General features: G+C 39.6%; 1 protein-coding gene across 1 annotated transcript in view; it reads right to left on the reverse strand.

Moving 5' to 3' along the window:
- The window catches only part of KCND2 (potassium voltage-gated channel subfamily D member 2), a 271,807-nt gene extending 256,799 nt beyond the window's left edge, over nucleotides 1-15,008 (reverse strand). Inside the window, exons 1-2 of the mRNA XM_050324205.1 lie at nucleotides 14,680-15,008; nucleotides 12,358-13,531 (exon numbers count right to left, since the gene is read on the reverse strand). Coding sequence (XP_050180162.1) covers nucleotides 12,358-13,472 — 1,115 coding nt within the window. The 5' untranslated portion in view covers nucleotides 13,473-13,531; nucleotides 14,680-15,008. The remainder of the gene's footprint in view (nucleotides 1-12,357; nucleotides 13,532-14,679) is intronic.
- Between the last annotated feature and the right edge of the window lie 7,798 nt (nucleotides 15,009-22,806).

The following is a 22,806-nucleotide window of genomic DNA, read 5'->3' on the forward strand; positions in this document are numbered from 1 at the left end:
GAGTAAGTTAAGGCATATTTAAATGTCTTGCAGAGATAGTAAGCAACTGGTAGAGAAATAAGATGGAATTCCACCTCCAGATTCTTCTATAATAATTCTATTGTACAGTATGTCCTACTTGTCTTCTTTAAAGGAGTTGTATGCCCTGATTGTCTTTTTAAAAAAACACTCCTAAGATCCAATCTCTAAATTTTGTAGCTATATCCTTCCACACAAACATAGGGACTGGGAAAAGAACTGTATACAGACAACACGAAAGGTTTATTTAAGGAAAATTTCCTGCTGGATTTGGATTTGTTTGCTTTGAAAACAAAGGAAGCTCTGAGTATAACTAGTGAGCTGAAAAACAGGTATCAGAAAGTATATTAAACCAGAAGATACATCACTGAGACTAAAGAGATGAACCAATCTGTTTTCAGCCTTTTGATATGAGTATCTTTCAAATCCACTTATGTGGATCCAAATTCATATTTCAAACCATTTTCCTGTCCAGTATTCCACATCATCTGGCACTTTGCTCTGTATTTACCTAATTTCTTTGCAAAGACATAGCAAGCAGTGCACACTAAATATGGTGACTACACAGAGTAATAGGGAAAGCTCACATACCTTTTGGAAAAGTGTTCTAAGACCCAAAACCTCTTTCCTATTGCATGGTCAAACCCACTGTAAATCCACTCCATGGATCACTGCCTGACAGACATCATGCTGTACTCATGGGCTCAGGGCAGACACTTACCAGAAGGTAGTTGCATCCAAAGGGATTTGGGCAGTTCACTCCAGGCCTTCTTTTCTAGAGACATGAAACAAAACATATTCCTATCTCCCTCTTCCACAACTAGGTTTTTATCTTACGTGTGTGCACTGCTGCACAAAAGTGTCTGTATTTTAAAATCAATGGTTGTGTGTGTCAGACACAACTAGTCAGCATCATCTGTGGTCTGCAGATGTGCCTGTCCCTAGAGAGAGGCTGTCATAGTTCTGTTCAGATGGCAAGAGACTGAACCATGTTGAAGGGCTCACCAGCTTGACCAGCAACATTGCTTTTCCCATGGATGATTTAATGCACTAAATTTCAAAAGTTTGGGCTTTCAAAGGAAAGAAACTGTAGGCTAAAAGAATGATAATGGTTGCAGTCGTTCAGCAGCTACTATTTCTGCAAGGAACTGACTGAGACTGGATGAAGGGAGAGAGGTAACAGAAGTAAAATATGGTCTAAGAAGGACAGCATACATATCACATATTACGTGGGGATTTTTTGGAAGGAGCTTCCTCTATAATATTTACCTCTAAAACTCAGCACTTTTCAACACATATTAACATACGACTAGTTGATGACTGTGTTCTCAAGCAAATCAGATAAAATTTAAGCTTCCCTTTCACATGGAAAATAACTAATACTGCTCATGTCAAATCGTTAAGCCTGTCTGAGCATAGATTTACTCTACATTATCTGTGAGAAAGCTTCAGTTTGTATTCTTTCAAGCTTTCCATCCAAGTGCTAAAACAGTAAATACTACCTAAATTCTCAAACCCTGTAGAGTTTGAAATATTCGAAGTTTCTTTTTATATAAATACATTTCAAATAAACACAAGAAACAGCTGCACCTATAACTCTTGTTAGAAGTGTGAGAATAGGTGTGCTTACTCTGTTTGCCCAGTTCTCCTGTCTCTAGTCCTTGGTATATGTCTCAACTCGGATTGATTGCAAACAAATGCATCAATAAAAAAGCCAGCCAAAAAGCTTAGAAAATCTAAAAAGGCTAATTTCTGTGATACAAGATACTATGGTATTTAAATTACAAAGTTACTGTTAAAAAGAGTTGTTAGTAAAGATTTTTTGATACTGCCGTATCTTCAACAGAAAGACCATAATTCTTAACCCACTATTTACCAACAATGTAGTGATTAGATAACCTAAACCAAACAAGTATATTCTCTTCACAATCAGATTTCGAAAGCATCTTCAACCTCCTTGCTTTTCATTCCTCTGTGGGAAGTAGGAGAGTTGGGGACCAGCATGTTGCAGCTGTAATGCACCATGCCAAAGAGCATCAATTTTGTTCCTAAGCAACTCTGCACAGTGCAGTGGTCGCTGTCCATAGCTGATAAGGATGCTCACGGAATTGTTAACTGCTTGTAACTGAAAGAGACTGAAGTTGAAGAAACTGAAAGCAAGCCACTAAAACAGTAATAAAACTCCTCTTTAGGGTTATAAAAGAAATGGGGATATAAACAGTAACAACAATGAAAAGTTAAGGATCCTACTCACATTACATGTGCTGTCATACAGAAAACTCTTTTGGTTTGTCTTACTGAAAGAATTAATGAGCTAGGACGCAACAGACATTTTCAAACTGTAAGCTATTACACAGTCTTAAATTACTTCCTTCACAACCTCACAGTCTAACTCTCAGCCATTTACAGGAATGCCTGCATGGCCAAGCTTGCAAGTGATAACTTGAAAGACTGTTCCCTATGTATCAGCCAAAATACTTTGAGAATCTGCCAGTACGATTCATAAAAAAATCATGTCTCTGGATACACACTGGAAAAAAGTTGAGGTTTGGCCTCAAAACATTTTTGCCAAAATAATAATTAATCAAAGAATGTTAATGTTAATTCTTAATCCAAAGTGATTTAAAACTGTAGTGCAATATACTCACTTTATTTTAATTTACCAAAGCACTCAGAGTAATTAAATAAATTCCTAGAAGTTCACACTGCCTGTTATACCATAAGAAGTTTTAGCTAAGGACACTGAGACTTCAATGATAAAGAGCTAAATTTATTTATATAGATACATATTTTGTAACATTTTTGTTTTAATATTTATATTACATTAAATCATATTTAAAAATATAAAAGTGTTCTTAATATTGGGAGTCCTGCTTCATATGTTTTTTTTTTAATATGAAGATTTAGTGCAAGTGGTATTAAGTAGAAAGCTGAGCTAGACACTATCTGGTTAAGAAGTAACTCATATCACAATGCCTTTCAAAGAGAAAGAACTGTAATACAAGATACTTACCTCAGGAAATAATTGTTTTTACAAAGAATCAGGAAAAGTAGGGAAATGTGCTTTAAATATGCTTCTTTTCAGAACACAGATTAGGTAAAAATCATCTAGCAGAGCAATAGACTGTGCTTACAAAGCTCATATTACTGCACAAAAAGAAAATCCAAATGCAGACAAATATTCTCAAACCTCCTACATAAGTCTACAAACAATATATGATTATAATGTTATTATAAAATAATAAATGAAATAGACACAAAATATATAAAAATGTTTGCCAGCATACCAGAGAAGGAGATGAATTTGCAGTGGTCAAAATCGAGAATTATGGTTTACCGTTTCTTACCACGCATTGGCATCTTAACAAATTTACTCTGTATAAGCTAAATATGAGACCTACTGAAATCCATAAATCCTCAGACTAGATGTTTCTTTCAAAAATGGAATCACCTACCTGATATGGTTTAATAATTTTTCACCCAGTTTCTAAAAACTTTTTAATTAATTTAACAATATCTGCATGTCATAGCTTCCATTTCTTACATATCTTCTCATGCTGAACTCTTGGTTTGAAAACCACAGAGAAAGAAAATTAGGATAAAAAGTATATCCCTTGGATCCTTTACGTTACTTTTTTAGTTACCCTTCTTTTTTTTTTTCCTTGAATTACTCATTCCTCTTTCCTAAGAATAACATATACACAGCACTTTTATCTCTTTTCTACACTATGTGAAAATAGGACATATTGTATTTTAACAAGACCTGAATGCTAGTAGGATCCATTTGAGTCTGATAGGAACATTTGAGTCTAACTCTTGGACATACCCTAAGTCTACATACAGTGTTCTGTACTTTTCCTGGTAGTTATTCCTGTGCACATAAGACTGTTTTCTACAGTGACTAGATACCTAGCTTCACAGCTTACTTTCTTTCAAATGTTCTGCTTTGTGTTTCTAAGCACCTAGGCCTCTTTTGAGAGTTCAAGTTGAGTGCCTATCTGCATCTCCAGATACCTAAACGCCTTTTAAAAAATCTTCCTTAAGATGTTTGGCTCCTATAAATAAATAAACACAGGAGATCTCTGTGTCTGTAAGACTTGACTTCACCTTTAAGCCAACCAGATCAAAGAAACCAGTAAAAACAGATGAAACTGAAATAACAGGGATGATATGAAAAATACTTTACCCAAATATTTTAAATATGAAAAGTTTGACTTTGTTCATATTAGTAACATTTTTGTAGCTTTTTTGGCAACCTCACATTTTCTGTAACTTTGCAGGATCAAACTCTAATTTACGCAGTAAAATACATTTACACAGTAGCTCAAAATGCTTTCACCTTCAGGTTAAGTAGGGAACAATATTGCACAGTGGAATATAAGAAAGGAAACTGCTTTTCTAAATACACAAAAAGACAATTGCTTATATGAATAATATCTTTGTATCTTTAATATTTAGATAGATAGTAGTCTTTCATTGTTTTGTTAGCTTTTGTCAATGCACTTAATGCTAGAATCTGAACTGATGATAGTAGGAACTCTGTACTGATAACTGGGTACATTAAGATAGATCTTCTAATAATGCATAAACTGTGTCTTTGCTGCTATGAGAAAAGGAGTACAATCTCATTTGAATTATAATAGACCTGAATGCTGTTGGATTTTTTTTTTTACGTACTGATAACATGATCTTCATATGTGTTCATGTTTAAAACTGAGCCTTCATGCACCAGATACCTGAGTAAATATTTGTATCCACTATTTCTCTACAGAACACTTATACCTGTTGCACATCAGGTGCTCTAGTAAAATGCACTATTTTTTATTTCAACTCAATTCACATGTATTTAAGTCTATGTTGTGGAAATAACACAAATTTCTTAGGTACTTTGGTGAAAATGGATTTTTTTTCATCAAAACGAACCCTACATCATTTCTACTTAAAAGGGGGATTACAAATATTACCAGAGGCACAGGAAGATCAAAATCATATGCTTCAGAAAAATATATGTAAGAAATAGTGGTAGAAATTAGGCAACTAACTGTGATAGGATTCGAAACCCAAGCATGGTAACTATTATTGTTCCAAAAGAGGTAGCATAGGTCTATAATTTCAAAGCATTCTCTATAAATTTAATAACCCTTCTCCACTGCATACATAATTCACAAAAAAAAAAAATGTTTTAAAGACTATAAGACTATGTCTTCCTTGAAAATCTGTGCTCTTATCTACTGCCCAACAAATGTACAGAATCTTCTCCATCACTCTGTCAGCTCTGTTGTCAGGTAACTGATGAAACCTGTTAAGGCTGAATCTAAACTTTTTTTCTGTATTTCTAATTTATACTCCTTCTTCTCCTACTTAACTGCTGCTGAACCAGATTATTCTCTCATTAGCTTACCGTGATGCAAATTATGAACTTCTGCCAATGGACTATAATAGCATAAAAATCAAGTAAAAGGAGTAGTTCATTAGACTTTCTTTCAAATGTCTGAAAAGTTAGTTGTCACCCTGAAGTTGCAAGATGTTCTCAACTTATTTTGAATAATCATTTTATTTCTGCAGTATTTGTATGTTCCCATGTTCAGAAATAGTCTCCATTTCCAGATTTTTTTTTTTTGCACAGTAGCAAAATAACACAGTATTCTAATATGGTATTCATAGATTTATATGGCTTTTATATTGCAAATTTTTCTTCTGAGACAGAGGCACAATGATGTGAGTCACATACAGATTGTCATCACTCAGTTTGAACTTCTTAGGCTTGATCACTTAAAGATTCTACTAAAATCACAGTATTCACTGATGATTAGTTGAATGATAGGCCCCAATTAATAGATCAAGCACGAGTCCTAATTATTCTCTGAGATGACTTTTTCTGCTGTACTAAGCCTATTTCTTTGCTATATCCTGGCCCACACTCATCTAATTATTCTTATTCTTGCCTCACAGTAACAACAAGAAAACAAAATTCCATCTGTTTCTAGCAAAGAAGCAAATATATTAGATTCTGAGCAGAAAGATCTTTTTTTAAGCATCACCTTCATGCTATTCATAACTGAACTAAGGAAATTCATGCTCAAGAAAAATGAGTGGAATAAGCTAACTTCTTTTCCTGTAAGAGATCTTCAGGATTTTTTAGAACACAAAAGCTGGTCCCCAGTGGAACTAAATAAGAATACAATGACTCTGTTCTCTGTCAAGCCAACAACAGCCCAATGCAGTTTGAGTAATTTTTTTTATTAGAGAACAAATAATTTTTTTTTACTGCCATCAAAATGACCTTTAGTATTACAGATTCCCCCTGGAGCCCTTTTTGAATATCTAGCAATGTGCTTTGAAGGTAATCACACTACACTTTGCCCCTCATCTGCTATACAGTATTCTCACTATTCAGGCGAAATGTCTCTGCTGTGAAGGGAAAATAGATTGAGACATCAAACACATTTGTAAAATACAAAATTCACTAGGTTGTGTATAAGAAGACAAAAATAGAAAAATTCTACTTGAAACAGAGTTAAAAATATCAAACAAAAATGAATGATTGAGCCAATACAAGATACAGAAATAATATTCCAACTTTGATAATCTTTACCTTTGTAATATTCACCATAAAAGTATATTTGAACTTTTAATGAAATCGTTCACAAAACAAAGATTTTGAATTTTGTGCTCTCTTGTCAGATTTTATTGAACTCTTTTTTTAGTAGAAGTTCTGACGAGATGGATTATTTCAAACTAGAATGCAGAGACCATAAGGAACTAAAGGTACTCACAATGGCACAATGGTGAGAAAAGGAAAACAACATAATGTGTGGTATTTGAGAAAAAGGTGATGATGTTGAAATTTTGTGATGTTCATAAGGAAAACATCTATCAAACAAAGGTCAGGACAAAAAACATATTCTGAGAAAAGTTCAGGTCAAATGAATGAAAATTATGATGAATGAATGTCGTGGTTTTGCCCACCAACCCATCCCTGGGGCTGAGGATGGTTTTGTCCAGGTGATTTCCGGACAAAAAACCAATCAAAAAGTTCAGTGACGCCTTTGCTAATTACATCTTTAAGAAAACGGAAGAGAAGGTTGTTGCGCAGTTGAAATTAGGAGCAGCAGCCATGTAGAAGGGTAGCGGGCCCGAGGAGGGCCAAGGCCCCCTCCTCCCCCGGCTTGGGCCGGGGAGGGGGGCAGGTGTAGTACTGAAGCCTCCCTTCTCTCTTGTGAGAGAGTGAAGAAAAAAAAGGTTTAAAAGACGAACTGCTTAGACGAGAAACCGCTGCAGAAGAATTCCAGCCATGAGATAACAGAATTTTCAAGGTCAAAGCTGCAGTCGCAGGAGAGAGAAGAAAAGTTCGAAGGGGGGAGAGCTGCTTTTTCTCCTTTTCGCTCTCCCTCCCTTCAGCAGGGTAAAGACTGAAAAATAAAATCCCTGCCACCTGTAGAAGTTTGTTGGGGTGAAGAGACCCCCCATGCGGCTCACAGAGGAGCTTGTGGATGCACCAGAGATTTGTGACTTTAACAGAGAGAAAGCCTTATGCTGGAGTAAAAGCGGCTCAGATGAGGCAGAATCCTGTTGAAGACTTTATGACCCTGAGGGGAATGACGACCTACGCTGGAGCAGAAAATGGCTCAGGTGGGATATTGGGATCCGAGTAAGGGATCCAGACTAGACCCATGCCGAGAAGTCAATCAAGGACTGTTCTCCCATGGGGAGGGACCTCCATAGGGAAACAGGGGTGAACTCTTAAACCATTATCCCCTGTAACCCTGTGGAAGAAGATCCATAGTAAGCAAGTGTCCCCTTGCAAGTCTATGGAAGGAGACCCTTCAGGACCTGGGTAACCCCAGCCTTCGGTTTTAACCCAGGAGGGGGGTAGGCCCAGCCCTGGAGGCCAACACAGAGAGAGAGATAAAGAAGTTCCAACTGCGACGAAAGTGCTGCAGAGTTACTGGAGAGAGAGAGAGCTGGAATTCTGAGAACAGAAAAGGACTGCTTCTCCTCCTTGGACTGATATAAAGGGAAGTGGGGGGAGAAGTATCTTTTGTAAATACATAGTACCTTTTACTCAAGTAGAATTGTTGTAAATATAATTCTTTAGTTTTAGCTTGTTAATAATAAATACTCATACTTTTTTTAATTCAGTCTCTTTTTGTCTGCATAAACCTTCTCTCAACTGATACTAATTGTATGGGGAGTATAAAAGTAAATTGAGCCAGGGCAAAACCACGACAATGAAAGATTTCATCTAGGGGTGAAGGATGAATGAGGAATTTGGAACAAAGCAGCAGAAGCAGAAGCAGAAAAAATGAAGCTAGAGGAGTCCTTATTAAGAATATTAACGTTGTCTTGAAGATGGGAGGAAAAGTGCCAAGTCAGTAGACAAACCCCAAACAGGAAAACTATAGAAAGTGGTAGTTTGGAAAAAAAATGGAGAAAAGAAATAGATATAACATACCTGTAGTGATGCAAAAAGAATGGAAAAGGTGTGAAGATGGGAAAGAACAGAATGTGCAGGAAAACGAAATTGCCCTATTCCCCTATTCACTGTTTGAGACTTTCTGTTGTCACACCTAGTGATCTGTTTGATTATAAGTCTTCAGGGAATTTGATACATCTTAGGTGGCATCCCTCATACTTTATGGGCTATATTAACAAATAAGGAAAACATCTAGTTGCTTTATCTTTGCTGAAAGACACATCTCTAGTTTATACAATCAAAGCAAATAAATGAGTAGTCTTGTGTTTAGGCTTCCCTTCATAAAGTATTGTCCTCATCTACAGAGCATTGTGTGACTTGACAAAGCTACTCAGTGTAAAGCCTATAAATATAGAATTTTAATATAGCAGAAAGATTGCTTTAGAACTAGTCACAGAAGAGCACTATGTTCCTTATATAAAATACAGTATCTTTATAAAATACACACTACAGCTCTGACTGACTTGGGAACGAACATTACCCTTACACCACCAAAACCTTACCAGCTATTCCAGCCCATTTGCTGGATACTGACAGGGCAGAAGGAAAGTTATTAGATTCTCATGGAATAAGGTGACAGCAGAAGGTGACATAACTGTCATTATGGGGGTAGATGTTCACAAGCCCCCATGGAAGTCTGCCAGTCCCAATTCAACAGACTTGAACTTTTTTTTTCCTGCAAAGTTTTACACTACCTTGATTCTTCCCCTAACTTCTATGCTTTTCATTGTTATCTAGAATCTCCATAAAATGCTTTGTGACCTCTTTCAATTTTATTCTCTTTTCTCCTCTTGTTTGCACTTTACTTTTGCTTTTGCTACAATTAATCCTGATAAAACACTAGTTTGAAATTTAAAATCAGACAGCTCAGTTTCTGGCAGAGTGCATGCTGTTATTCTAGAGTCATCTTTCTCTCTTCTCTCTCTCTGTTTTTTTCTCACTTTCTCCTTCTCTATTCCTTTCCTTCTTTCTTCCCTTTCTTTCATTCCTTTTTCATTTATTTCATATAACATCTCTATGTACATGTGTTACTTGAGCTGAGCAGTCAACAGCAGTTAATAGCTGGGATATCCTTGGAGGCAAAAATGTAGTAATATTGAAGTCACTAGCACTGTAAAGAGGAAAATGTAATCTATGCTTTTTAAAGACATTTTAATTGCTCAGCAATCATGCAGAACTGAGAAAGATAGCTCTGCTTCCAAGGTAATAACTCCCCAAATTGCAAAAGTTAGCTTACTCAATACCCTTGCTATCTGGCAAAATATGAGAATGACACCAAGACTCAAAACCTCAACTTTATGTTAATCTATCATTTGTTATTAGCTTTTGTGTATTTTTGTAAGATTTCACATAACCTCTGTGCTACTGTCATTTAAGACATAAAGACTTCACCAAGTTTTCTTCTTAAAGAAAAAAGTTGTTCCTATCAAGTCCATTTATATACCCCTGATTCAGCTAAAAATAAAGTTAAAAAGGAGTGCTGTATCAGTAGAGGCAATAAGCTCTAGCGCACAGTAAAGGTAGCAGTATTAATTACAGTCAGTTTTCACTGACCCTTGATGCTTTTCCTTGTAATTTCCTTCTCCCTTTGTGTAATTATTCCATCAACTAAAAAGCCTTCAGACCTTTTTTATGCTAATTTTATTTAAATTATTCATATATATTTACCATTTGTACATAAAATTTATATGGTTATTATGATGTTAATTAAAGGACATCATCTAGCTAATGCACTGATTAAAGATTTCATAGCAATTGGTGATGTTCTCATATTTGAACTTCTGAGGGTGAGACTTTGGATCTCTGTACAACCTACTTACAACTTTCTCTGAGCAAACTACCTTGAAAAAGGATTTAAGCATGAGTGGATTCTTTTTAACACTTTCTGTAACCCTTAGAATCAAAATATTGTGTGGTTGGGTACTTGAAAATAGGTTCTTAGGCTCTATTTAAAGACATTTTAAATCATGCTCCAATCTCACCAGTACTGTTGAAGATTTTACTTACAATGATACCTCAAAACCCAGAACAACAGAATAATATCCATATATGTGTGTCAAAAAACCACCAAGCAAATCATATCAATACCAAATACCAAAAACCTACTTGTGTCATGATCAGTCGCAAATTGGGCACAAACCAAGAAAAGATTATGTTCAGTACCATGGACAAGTACTTTTCACATTGTCCATAAGAGTGGAAACAACCTACTTGGAAAATACCTTTCATTACAAAAAAACCACGGACCAGCTTCTGTTCTTTTATAATAACATTATACATTCTAAATATCAGTAAATTCTTAAGATCTGCTTTCTTAAAATCATCACAGTTCTAAATAAAAATATATGGCAAAAAGTATCAGCATCAGAAAATACAGGACTGTGGAACTAGTTAGCATGTGTAACTTCCCATTTGCCACTATCAGAAGAAAATGAAAACCAAAAAAAAACCCCAGGAACCTAAAAAGCTGATTAAAATCCCCAAAGCTCTTGTCACTCCTTTTTAGCATAACTTGCCCTTACAAGAAGTATGAAATATTTACAATGCACTATATTTATCTTCATTTGTTATATCATGCTGAAGATAAAAGCCTTGCATAAAAAATGGTGGCATAAGACAATCCCTTTATCTTTTTCAATATTTTGTATGTGCGTTTCCCAACTAAATTACAATTGCACATAATAAATCAACTTTTTCCTAATAGTTTAATAATGCACTTTCATTTTGTTAAATTTAAGAGTTATACATGTTTCATAAATCTCAACAGTCCCAACAAAATGTGGCAAAATGGTAACAAAATGATGATCTTTGCCTGCATGAAAGTGAAAAGTTTGTCATTTACTATCTGCAATTATTAAAAAACTAGACAGTTTCCAAGGAAGCAAGAAATTTCAGTTTCATAGATGATACTATACACCTCAAAATTAAGAAAGGGGAAAGGGAAAAAATTGTCATCTCAAATTAGTCAACTTTCTAAGTGCCTGTTATAATTACAGACAAATGCATTTTTTAACTTGGTGTACAGAATCAGCTGATACAATTGGACTCTGGTATCAGAGACTTCATGAAATAATCCTCTCTCTCCTCTTCCCATTAAACTGCATTGGATTCTAATGTCAACAATGACCCTTTTTAACACCTAATTCTCTGAAAGAATTTATACTGCCATCAGAATTATGTTTAAAGACACATGCTTGATCTGTCATACGCCTCACACTTCCTCAGATCATTTTCCAGAGTCTATCACCAGTCAGTGTAGCATACCTGTCACTTAAAAGTTGCAGGTCCATGAAAATCAAAGGAAATGTGTTCAGTGTCTTACATACAATGAAGAATGGGAAGATAAGATATAATTCTCATGAAAACAAATCACTTTGTAATACTGAACTCAATACATCATTTTAAACAAAATGGCAGATCCACATACTGATCAAATTAAATGCTTACACTTGGGTTCTCCTTATAATTATTATTACTTTAGCAACACGGTATCAAGTCCTACCAGCAAATACATTAATACATTAAAATCCACTGATAACTCGCAGATATTGATAAAGTATTCCAATTTCACTGTCCAAGACCAAAGCATTTCAAGACATTTTTTTTTGCTTTGTTTTGTTATTTGTTTTTTCAGTTTATCTGCACTTTTGGGGCCTGGGTTATTTTAATTCCAGCAATGCTGTTAACTCCTGTACATTTGTAAAACACTTAGAAAGAAGTGACAAGTTATATTCATAAAGTTCTGTAATAAAAACTTACCCTTGCATTTTTTTCTATCAACATCTTTTTAAATTGCGTATTTTCCGTTCGTGCCAATACACTTGTTGAAATGTTGGCTGTAACCAAACACCAGCTGCACTTACCCCAGTGTTGTCATGGTGACAATGGTGTACCAGAAGGCTGCAGGAATGCTGGTGAACTTGCTGGCTGATGAACCTTTCTCTGCATAGTACATGACTGTGGCAAAGATGATGATGGCCATAGTGAGTGAGAAGAGGAGGAAGCCTAACTCCGAGGCACAACTTTTCAGGGTATACCCCAGGATGCGCAGACCCTGTGAGTGGCGGGAAAACTTAAAGATCCTGAAGACACGAAAGACTCTTAATGTCACAAAAGCCCCACTGACGTCCTCGTTATCTGTCATAACCAGGCCAATGTAATATGGCATGATGGCCACCACATCAATGATACTCATGACACTGCGTACAAATTTGTAGCGACTAGGGGCTGCCAGCAGACGTAGGAGATATTCAACTGTGAAAATCATGACACAGGCAGTATCCAGACAGAAGAAAGCCACTGCATATCGCTCGCCACAGGGCAGTTCTTTGATGCGACCCGGGCTTACCCCACAGGGCACTGTCTCCACCACATTGGCAATAACGGAGACGGCAATGAAGAAACCAGTGACATAGTAGAAGACCAGAGCCAGTGTACTAGTGTGGGGGTTTTCAAAGGCCCGCCACATCCTCTGACGAGCTGTCATTGAGGGTAGGGAGCTCTCAGGTACATTATCCTGGTCAGCATCATCCTGCAGGCGCTCAGCATTCTCACGTCGGCGATCCTTGTACTCCTCGTAACAGCAGTCACCAATGATCTCAGGGATGATACCAAAGAAGGCCAGCTCCTCATCATAAGCTGAGATGCACTCCTGGCGAGGATAATGAAGCTTTCCGGTACGGTAGAAGTTGAGAATGTGGCGGAAAATGTCAGGGTCCCGATCAAAAAAGTACTGCTGTGTCTCAGGGTGGTAGAAGAAGTCCCGCTCCGAACTGCCCAACAGAGTGTCAGGGTAGCGCTCCAAGGTGTCCAGCCACGTCTGGAACTGGATGCCACTCACATTCAGCACAATTAGAGAGTCCTGGCTTCGCTTTCTCTCCTGCCGTGGAGCAGCTGGCATGGGACCACTGGCCACTGGCATCCATCCTATGGCCGCTGCCCTGGCAAAGGGTAACCAAGCTGCTACTCCTGCTGCCATGGTTCCAAATGCCTATTACAGCTAAGGGAGTCAATCTAAAGACAGTTCTGGTCCAGACACTAAAACAGAGAGGGAAAAGAAAAATACCAATGCTCACACGTTTTTGAGGCAAGTGAATTTCTGAACACTATTGTGATTTTCAGTATTCACCAAAAATCTGTTTGCTTCCTTTTCATTTCCTCCCATTTTTCACCCCAGAATATGCTTTCCAGGCACTGGAGAGACAATTAGAGCAATAAATGAGAGCACTTTGAAATCCATGTATTCAAAGCAGGTACTCTAACAGCTAGATCCTTTGGATACAAGGTCTCCATGCGAGGCCCCTGGATGGAAGCAAGGGTCCTCAAAGCACTAGACCCTGGAGCTGGCTAGTAGCTCTGGTGCAGCTGTGCAGCCACCTGAAAGGAGATTTTCTTCCACGCGCGATGCAGCCGGTCCCTCCGCCCCTCCTCCGCTCGCTCCCCGCCCGCCGCCGGAGCCGGGCCGCGGCAGCCAGCGGAGCCCTTCCCGGGCGGGCTGCAGCGGGCGCCGCCGCCGCTCGCCGTGGCGGGGCGGAGGGGATGGGCCGGGAGGGCCGCCCCCCTTCCCGGCGGTAGCCTTGAAGCAGCGACAGGATGAATCCTCTCCCTGACCTTTATCGCCGCCCTGGGGACTCCTCCAGACCTCGGCTAGGGGCCGGGGGAGCCGGCGGGGCAGGGGGAGGAGCTCCGGGCGGCAGCATTAAACTTTAAGGCAAGTTTTCCGTGCAGGAAATGCTTTGAAGGGCAGAGGGATGCAGGGGATGGGGCGCCGGGAGCGGGGAGCGCCCCACAGAGAAGGAGGGGGCATAGTGGGGCTCTTCCCTGGACGGGGCATCGGTGCCGGGCAGAGCCCCGGCGGTCGTGGCGGGGGTAGGAGCGGGAGCTTTGAAGGCGACCGCAGAAGGTGGGGTGCACGGGGCATCTCCGGGAGCGCCCAAGAGGGCGGCGAGAGGCGAAGCCGGGGGAGGTTGACGGTGGAGTGGGAGCGGGGCAGGGGCTCCCTGGCGGCGGGGGAGGCCGGGGCGGGCGGGGGGCCGCTGAGGCGGGCGCGGGGCAGGGGCGCGCGGTGCCGTAGCGGTCGGCGGTGCATCATGCCCCCCCTTCGTCCCCCCACCTCCTTCCTCTCGCCCATTCCCCTCGGCTCAGCTCTCGCATCCCTCCGGACGTGCCCAGCCTGCGGCACCTACCTGTGAAAGTCTGGCGAAAGCGCTCAGTTGCATTGAGACTTTTGGAAATACGGGCTCTGCCGCTAGATCTCCGCGCCCCGCCGGGAACGGCGAGGAAGTAGTTGCTCCTGAGAAAGCTTGATCGCATCCAAAGGGACATCGATAATAAGGCTTTCCCCACCCCACCCCCTCCGCCACCGCCGAGCGCCAAGCAACAAGTTCAAGGGGTGGGTGGGGGGAAAAAACAACGTAATCGCGCCTGGCAGCTCGGCGGAACACGTCCTTGCGGGGCGCGGATCCTGCGGCGCGGGGCCGCTGTCAGGCGCGGCTGCGGCTGCGGCCGCTGCCCTGCCCTGCCGCGGGGCTGCCGCGGGCTGCGGGCGGCGGCGGCGAGGCCCTGGCGCGGCCGGGGGCGGGGAAGGGGCTTCCCGCTGCCTCCCCCGCGGCGGGCGGGCCATGCCACCCCGCCGCCGCCCGCGGGCGAGGGGCACGGGGGCGGTCGGCGCCGGCTGGCGGAGCGGGGCGCGGGGGAGCGCGGGCGGGCAGGGCATCGCTCCGCGGGCGGAACAAAGGGGCTGCGGGCGGCTGCGCCGGCGGCGGCAGGGCAGGCGGGTAGCGCGGCGGTGCCTACATGTGCGTGTGTGTTTGTGTGAGCGCCTGTGTGTCGGTGTATGTGCGTGTGTCGGGGTGTGTGCGTGTGTGTCGGTGCGTGTCCGTGTGTGCGCTTGTGTCGGTGCGTGTCGGTGTGTGCCTCTGCAGAGCCGGGATCGCGCGGTCCAACGCCTCCGCCGGCAGCGGCGTACAGACCCTTTGGAGTTCGCGGTGTTTTGGGCAGGGATCGGGGCGGCGGCCGTGGCTTAGGTGAGGTACCGAGGGGATTTCTGGGGAGCGCTAGCTGCTTTCAAGGGAAGGGGAACGATTCACTAAAAGGAGGGGGGGATGAGATGCCTGAGAGTGAAGCGTGGCGATGCTCCTCACAACCCGCCCCGAGCCACTCCGGAGTTCTGGCTGCAATATCCAAATGGCTCTTACCAGCTTTGGGAACGGCGAGAGCTGGGACGGGTGTGGGAGCCTTTTCCTCCTCCTCTCCGTTCCGCTCCCGTGCCAAGCCGCTCCCCTCTCCCCGACGCTAGATGGCGCGTGGATGACGGGAAGTGAGCTCCCGCCGGGGACCCGCTGCGGGGACGGGCGCGCCCCCCGCGCCCCCGCCACGAGCATCGCGTGTGCCCCAATGGACTCCCCGCTCTGCCGCCTCCGGCCCCTGCCGAGTTCGCGGAACCGCTGGATCTCCGGCGTAGATGGGCACGTAATTTCCCGAGCTCTGCGTGGCGTTCTGATAGTACCGATAAATAGAGGGAGAGGTCTGTATTTTTCAAGATGTTTAAACCGCCTTGTGTCTTCTTCACAACAAGAAGATACTTGCAACAAGATACCAGAAGGTATTCCTCCTTCTGATTTGCCTGTGTTTCACTTTGGTAGTAACAGGTTCCCGAAAGAAGCGCGGATTACATAGGTTCCTTTATATATGAAGATCTTATAAGCAAACCTTTCTCTCTGATAACCTACTTCAGGTATATGACAAAGAAACCCAACCGAAAATAAACAAAATACACACTGAAGCTTGAGAGTTAACTCTCTTCTGTATTTTAATAGTATGCTCTGCTTCAGTATATACTTGCTTCTGACTAAGGTCCCATGAAAAAGATGAACACTCTCAGTACTGTAGTCTCTAAACTGCTTCTACAAGAACTTGAAAGTACAGAGAGAAAAGGTTTTAGAAGTGTTTGAGTGCAGTTCGTAATGTGATAAAATTTGTGATGATGATTGCGTATATCAAGTCACTTGAAATAAAATATCACATAAAATAAAAGATAATTTCTGTATGTTTCCTGAAGTTGTTTGTTTGTTGTTTTGTTGGGGTTTTTTCTAGTTCAGCAGTTCAGTACATGATGTCCTATAAATCCATTAAATTGAAATCAGTTGGTCAGCTATAGATATTGAGCTTTCAGTGATGTGAATATTCTTTTCCCATATGAAAGATTAGGGATTTTTATTTGATGCTACAGAAAGGCAGTCTTGTAGCAATTAATAAAGCCCAATTTATGATCCTGTCAGCTCAGCACTAAGACAACAATACAGGACTTCCTTTCTTGAAAATTAAGAGGTTTCTTTTTCAACTATAGATTCTTGTTGTAATTAATAACTGCTCTTATGTTTTCAATATGCCTAGCTTTACAGAAAACAGTTACTGCTTTCAGTTGCTTTTCTCTTTGCAGATTTTCCAGAATAGAAGTCTTGCAGCAAAGGGTTTTCCCTATAGAGGGGGGGAGCGTCTCTACTGACACCATTGACTGCTTGGAAAAATGATCACCTCACCTTAAATTTTTGTGAACAGCCTGTGTATGAGAGAGGCATCTCTCAGAAGCAGTATCTTGGAAAGAATACAGCATACTCTATTAACTTCTTAATTAATATACTAATGAAAAGTGATAAACATGAGCTCAAACTTTCACAGATTGTACCTTGAGTTTAATACCTTGAAATTGTCTGGCTGCAACATTCCTTACTTCGTATGTTTCTGAAAGACTAGATTCTGGTATGTAAAGTGCACCTAAGTATTCAGTTCTTCCTAAGTCAGAATCCTGCCTGTGAAATCAGAATTGGCTACAAAGAGATTGGTGTGATGTGACATGGAGGATTATGACTTCAAGTAGGAATTAAATAGCAAGGACTCAAATTAGACAAAAATCCTATTTTCAAGCAAAGAAAATAAATCCTAGTAATTGTAGGAAAAGAAGAAAGTGGTTCTAAGGGGAATGCACAATGGACTCCAATATGAGCTGTTTCTAATTCTTTCTGAAGTCATGAGGCACAAAGAACTCTCTAAGGATTAAAGAAGATAACAGCTATGATGCATAAGTTTGCATTAATGAATTTAATTTTTTCTTAATTATTTTTAGAATTATTTAAAATGTTTGAAACCACAAATTTTCTTATAGGCTGAATGTACATGTACATCCTCTCTTCTTAATTCCTTTGGTATTAAGTCCTTTTGAGAAAAGAACACTACAGATATTTAAAACCACCTTGTAAGCCTTAACCTCAACATTCAGCCATACATCTAACTTTTTTCTTTGCTTCTTCTTTAGATTAGATGATAATTTCACAGTTCCTTCATTCTTTTATAATTTTTTGTACACTCAGTACCAAGTGCATTAAATCATATGGAGATAACTGTTTTTTGAATATATGCTATTTTTCCACTTGTGGATTAGTAAGAACACGTTCCATAAAAAAACACCATATATTTATGTACTATTTGGTCAACTAATGGGAAGGACTTTTAAAATTTATTTATAGAACCAAGATTGCCTCTTCAAAATAAAAAAATTTCTTTCAAAACCCACTCTGGTTAGCACTAGCAGGATATTTTCCTGATCTGCCTCTTCTCATATATTACTTGCTTGAAGGTCTGAGTGCTTCTCAGTCTGAGCAAAAGAGCTTTGGGTTTTTGGTGTTCTGTTTTGAAAGGTTTTTTTTAAATGAAGGGAACATTCCTGAGACGTTCTAAGCAGCAAAAGTCTGTAAGGATTTCTAGAGTGCTACTCAAAACCTCACTGAAGAACTGGGTCATGAGATTAAGAACATGTCTCACAGAGGAAAATCTTTGATTCTACCTTGCAAATAATAATTAAAAAATGCTTTGGTCAAACTTGGAATCAGCCCAGGTGTATATATAGCTGTAGTCTTCAGTTTCCTTGCCTCCGTAGATTTGTCTTGTCTAGATCTAGCTGCTTTTTGTGCTATGGTCAGACAGAAAAAGTGGGAGGCTTTTGATAATTTTCCCAAGACAAAAAGCCATCTTTCTGGGGTTTGCTAAAATAGGCTCAGGTCACTCTGTTTGGCATCCTTTCTATATGGAGAAACGGACATTAAACGGACGTTGCTCTGGACATTAAAAGGTGACCTCTCACTGGTCAGAGATTAAGACATACCATGGTGGGAAGTGCACAGTATGCACCATTTCTTTTAAATTCTGAAGTCAACCTGAGGGTTAGTATAGCTATCATTAACCTAGAAAAAGACCCTTATTTCTGTGGAAAAAGTTTTTTATGTTTTTGTTACAGATTTAGAGGATGAAATAAGAAGGTAGAGCTGTCAGCATTGTGGTTTCTTTTTTTCTTAAGGTGACGTTAAGTCAGTACTTGGAATCATCTCAAGAAAACCTTACATTCTTCCAAAGGAAAAAACTGATCTCGAATATTTGTAGTTTATCTGCTCTAAACCAACAAATACTGATGTAGTAATTATATTTGTTTTTATTGATGCACAGGATACTATATAAAAGATTAATTCTCCTAAACTATGTGTTAGTCATATGAGGTTCTGGGAATCCTTTTCAAATTAGTAATATGTCACCCATCAATGAAATGGTAAATAAAAACTTTTAAATTTTGCATTAGATAAATACATATTTCTCATTTTGAATTCATGTTTTATCTCATATAGTATCTTCAAACAAATAGCTCTTTTTTCCACATAAATATAATGAGCCAAATTTCAACCACTTTACCTTTGAACATTTGTGCTACCTAATGAAGAGCTTACTCCCCCTGACTTTGTGGAGTCAACAGAGGGAGAAAACTCCAGAGAGCAATCTATCCTACCTACAATCTCAGTGTACGTGGGCAGGTATCCCTTGACTATAAAAGGCAGTCTGGGATAACTGTGGTCCCTAAGTTAGGAGTCTTAGATCCTTTACGCAGAATGTTCCTGAGACTGAGAACCTAAGCCAGTTTGCTAAGTCAAAGGGAAACTACTCTGGACTTCAAGTGTCTTTAGTATCGCATCCTTAGAAAAATAAACAAACAGTGAATTAAAGCAGAAAACTAATTAATTACTAGAGTTCAGGCTCCTGGTTGTGCTGAAGCACTTTGGGAAGTCTTATTTGACAAGGATGCCTCTTGCCAGACATTCCATGTCACTGTAACCACATTCCTAATCACATGAAGAATCTCCAATGTCATCAAATACTCCCATTTAATTCCACAAACAAAATAAAAAAGTATTCTTGTTTTTGACTTAACTCTTTTATTTTCTTTTCTCTGTAGCATACTCACAGCATGGCAATCTTTCAATCTGCATCCAAACATTACCAATTTAGGTACTCCTTTTTCTTTGTATTCCAGGAAATGTAGGGTTTGGATGCCAGCCACCTTCCTCTGCTCCTGCAAAAGTCTCACAACGATCAATGGCTCCTTGCCTAATTAGTCCCATCTCTCTTATGTGGCAAATTCTTTCTAAACTGTTTTGTTACTGGATTGCCTCTGCTCTGGAGGGTGGAGAGTGCCCAAAGAGGGGTAATACAGCTGACTGAGAGCGACTGGAGTTGTATCCTACCCATTTTCAGTAACTGGTTTCTGTTCCAGCAAAACTTACATCATTTCAAGTTTCAGCAGCTTTATAGTAATCCTATGTGAAAGACATGAATATGTGCAAAAATATAGTTAATAGAAACAATGTGTCATTCACTGGCACAGATGAATATGGAGCATTTTCCAGAAGTTAGTACATAGAATAAAGTTATTATCTTGCATTACAAATCACTTCCTTAGTCCAGCCAGCTCTTGGAGAAGAATGAAACCTGAGGTCAGGCGGACTGGCATGAAGCTGGTAACTCTTCAAAACTGAGAATATCTGGAGAGTTGCCTGTAGGGGCACTTTTTATGGCAGTAATTGCTAATAGCCCCTGTACCAGAGTTCAGAACAGGAAATAGAAACCTTCTTTCACGTTAATGATTGCTTTCTAATTGCATAAACAGCAATGAAAAAGCAGTAATTTATAGCAAGCTACTTCTCCAACTAAGGGAGGAAATAATTTTTTTTGTGGTGTTCCTGGTGGCATTGCTGTAGTGAGTGTTGAGTGCAAGCTTCCAGCAGAGAGAAAAGATGAAATAAAATGTCTTGTAATCTGTCTACAAAAACAAAACTTTACCCATGATTTTTTTTCCATTAAAGTAATTTTCAAATAAAATTAAAAAAAAAATCAGAAAAGCTAGCATTTTTTTCATAACAATTTTATTCCCCTGGAGCATAAATGAAGGTAGAAGAGTGGACAGTTTACAAGTTCTGGGAAACATGTTAGTTAGGCTTGCTTTCATGTTCTTAGTGGATGTCATCTGGACATAGCAGGCATAAATATGAGACATTACAATTCAAAATGGCCCTAAATTTAGGGTCATTATACTCTATACTCTACATACTCCCAAAAGATACATGTCATAGAGAGGCATTAGATTTATTAATTACTTAGCTTCAATACAGAGTTAAAAACTATATTTTATTTCTTGTTTAACAATGCTTCACCTCGAAGACAGATTTCAGAATAGGTTATTCAGTTATAAGTTATGCTGCTAAGACAGTCTGCCAGCTTGCACAAAATTATTGCTGTCCAAGTTAAAAGAATTATGTTTCAATGAAATCATACTTGTTTCATAAGGAAGTTGTAGCTTTGTTTGCCAACTAAAAACATCTTGCTGCAGTTTCATTGTTCATAAATAGCAAAAAAAAAATCTAAACTGAATTATAACCTATTGAGGCAAGATCATAAGGAACAAATGATCACGATGTCAGATCTTTAGTTTCCTCTCAGTTATGTATTTAGCATTGCTCAGTCACTCGAAAGGACTGCTATATGATACAACATAAAATAGCATCAGCACAATAGCAATTACAGTCCAGACATTTAACATACACTATGTGAATTTAAAAAAAAAGATCTGTTCAATCTAATTCACATTAAAGCAATAGAAAGTAGAATGGTGAAACATCAGGCAGTAGGGCCATTTATAGAAGTACAGCTCTGTTAGAAGAAAAAACTTAAAACCACTTGTTTAGCTAAAGGTCCTAAAATCAATGAGCATTCTGCAAGGGTCAAAGTCCATTTGCAGCTTCTGCTTTGCTCTCATTAGCCTCTGCAAAGTGTTCATATAATTCACAATGAGTTTTGTCATCTAATTTTAACTGTTATGCTGAATGAAAATGTTGTCTAGATGGGACATCAATCTTTCCAAACCCCATACCATACTCCTCTAATTCATCCTCTGGTTATAGCAATTAGGGCAGAAGATAATGTAACATGGAAAGCTTTTTAAAAAAAGAGTAGTACTGTGTGCAACATAACCATTGATTTCTGATTTCCCTCCTGTCTGATATCTAAGGAAGGGTGATCTCATTAGCTGTTGTCACAACGAATAATAATAGGGTGTCTTTCTCCATCCACTTGCCAGTTTTCATGAAATTATAAAACCTGTTTATCTTTAATCTCTTTACCCCTCTAAAGTGACATTTGAGAATGACTGTGAGTTTGACAGACAAAGTGCAGAGAGAAATAAAGTGAAAAAAATTAACTTTATTTGGAAATTTGCTCAATTACCTAGAAAACCAAGCTACAGATTGCCATCTATCCTTATTTTGATATGTTAATTCTGAGAATTTCTGTCCAGCTTACTCAAGAAAAGAGAGATCTAGACACATTCTCTTCCATTCTCTTTATTGTGGACTTCCACATTTCTCTGCCTTTAGGTGAAACTTTGGTTACATTGAGCTGTTACAAGGGATAGAACAAAGTCTGGTTTTGCCTTGTTGCCATAACCCTGAATTACATCAAAGAATTACAACTGAGAAGTGAGAATCCCTCTTCATTTTTTCCAGAGCTGCTAATGTAAGTAGTTGCTGCTACTAGCCAGAGGTGTGTGTAGATCAGCAGCTGTTCTTGAACACCAGGTCTTCAGAGACATATCCTCTGTTTAGACCCTAGTCCATGTCAGCTCAAGCACTTTGTAGATTGTGGGGATCTCAGGAAAACATTTTGGAATAGACTTGCGTGCATGTATGGGTATGTGCAAATCTAATGCAGCGGAGGTTTTACAGAACATTATCATGAAAACCAGGCACAGTATACGTTATTTATTATCACAATGATTTGTTGATTTATGATGAAAAATGCTTATTTCAAAGGTAGAATTAGTGTTTAATGTAATTTTTATCACTGAAGAAATCTTTCTGCTATGAAAGAAACACCTCATAACATCAGGTTCTCCTGATCTCTTTCCTTTGACTAATAGGAACAAAGTGCACTAAAGAATT

Source organism: Myiozetetes cayanensis, unplaced genomic scaffold (genome assembly GCF_022539395.1).
Source record: "Myiozetetes cayanensis isolate MyiCay16 unplaced genomic scaffold, myiCay2020 scf3, whole genome shotgun sequence".
In the NCBI taxonomy this organism is placed as follows: domain Eukaryota; kingdom Metazoa; phylum Chordata; class Aves; order Passeriformes; family Tyrannidae; genus Myiozetetes; species Myiozetetes cayanensis.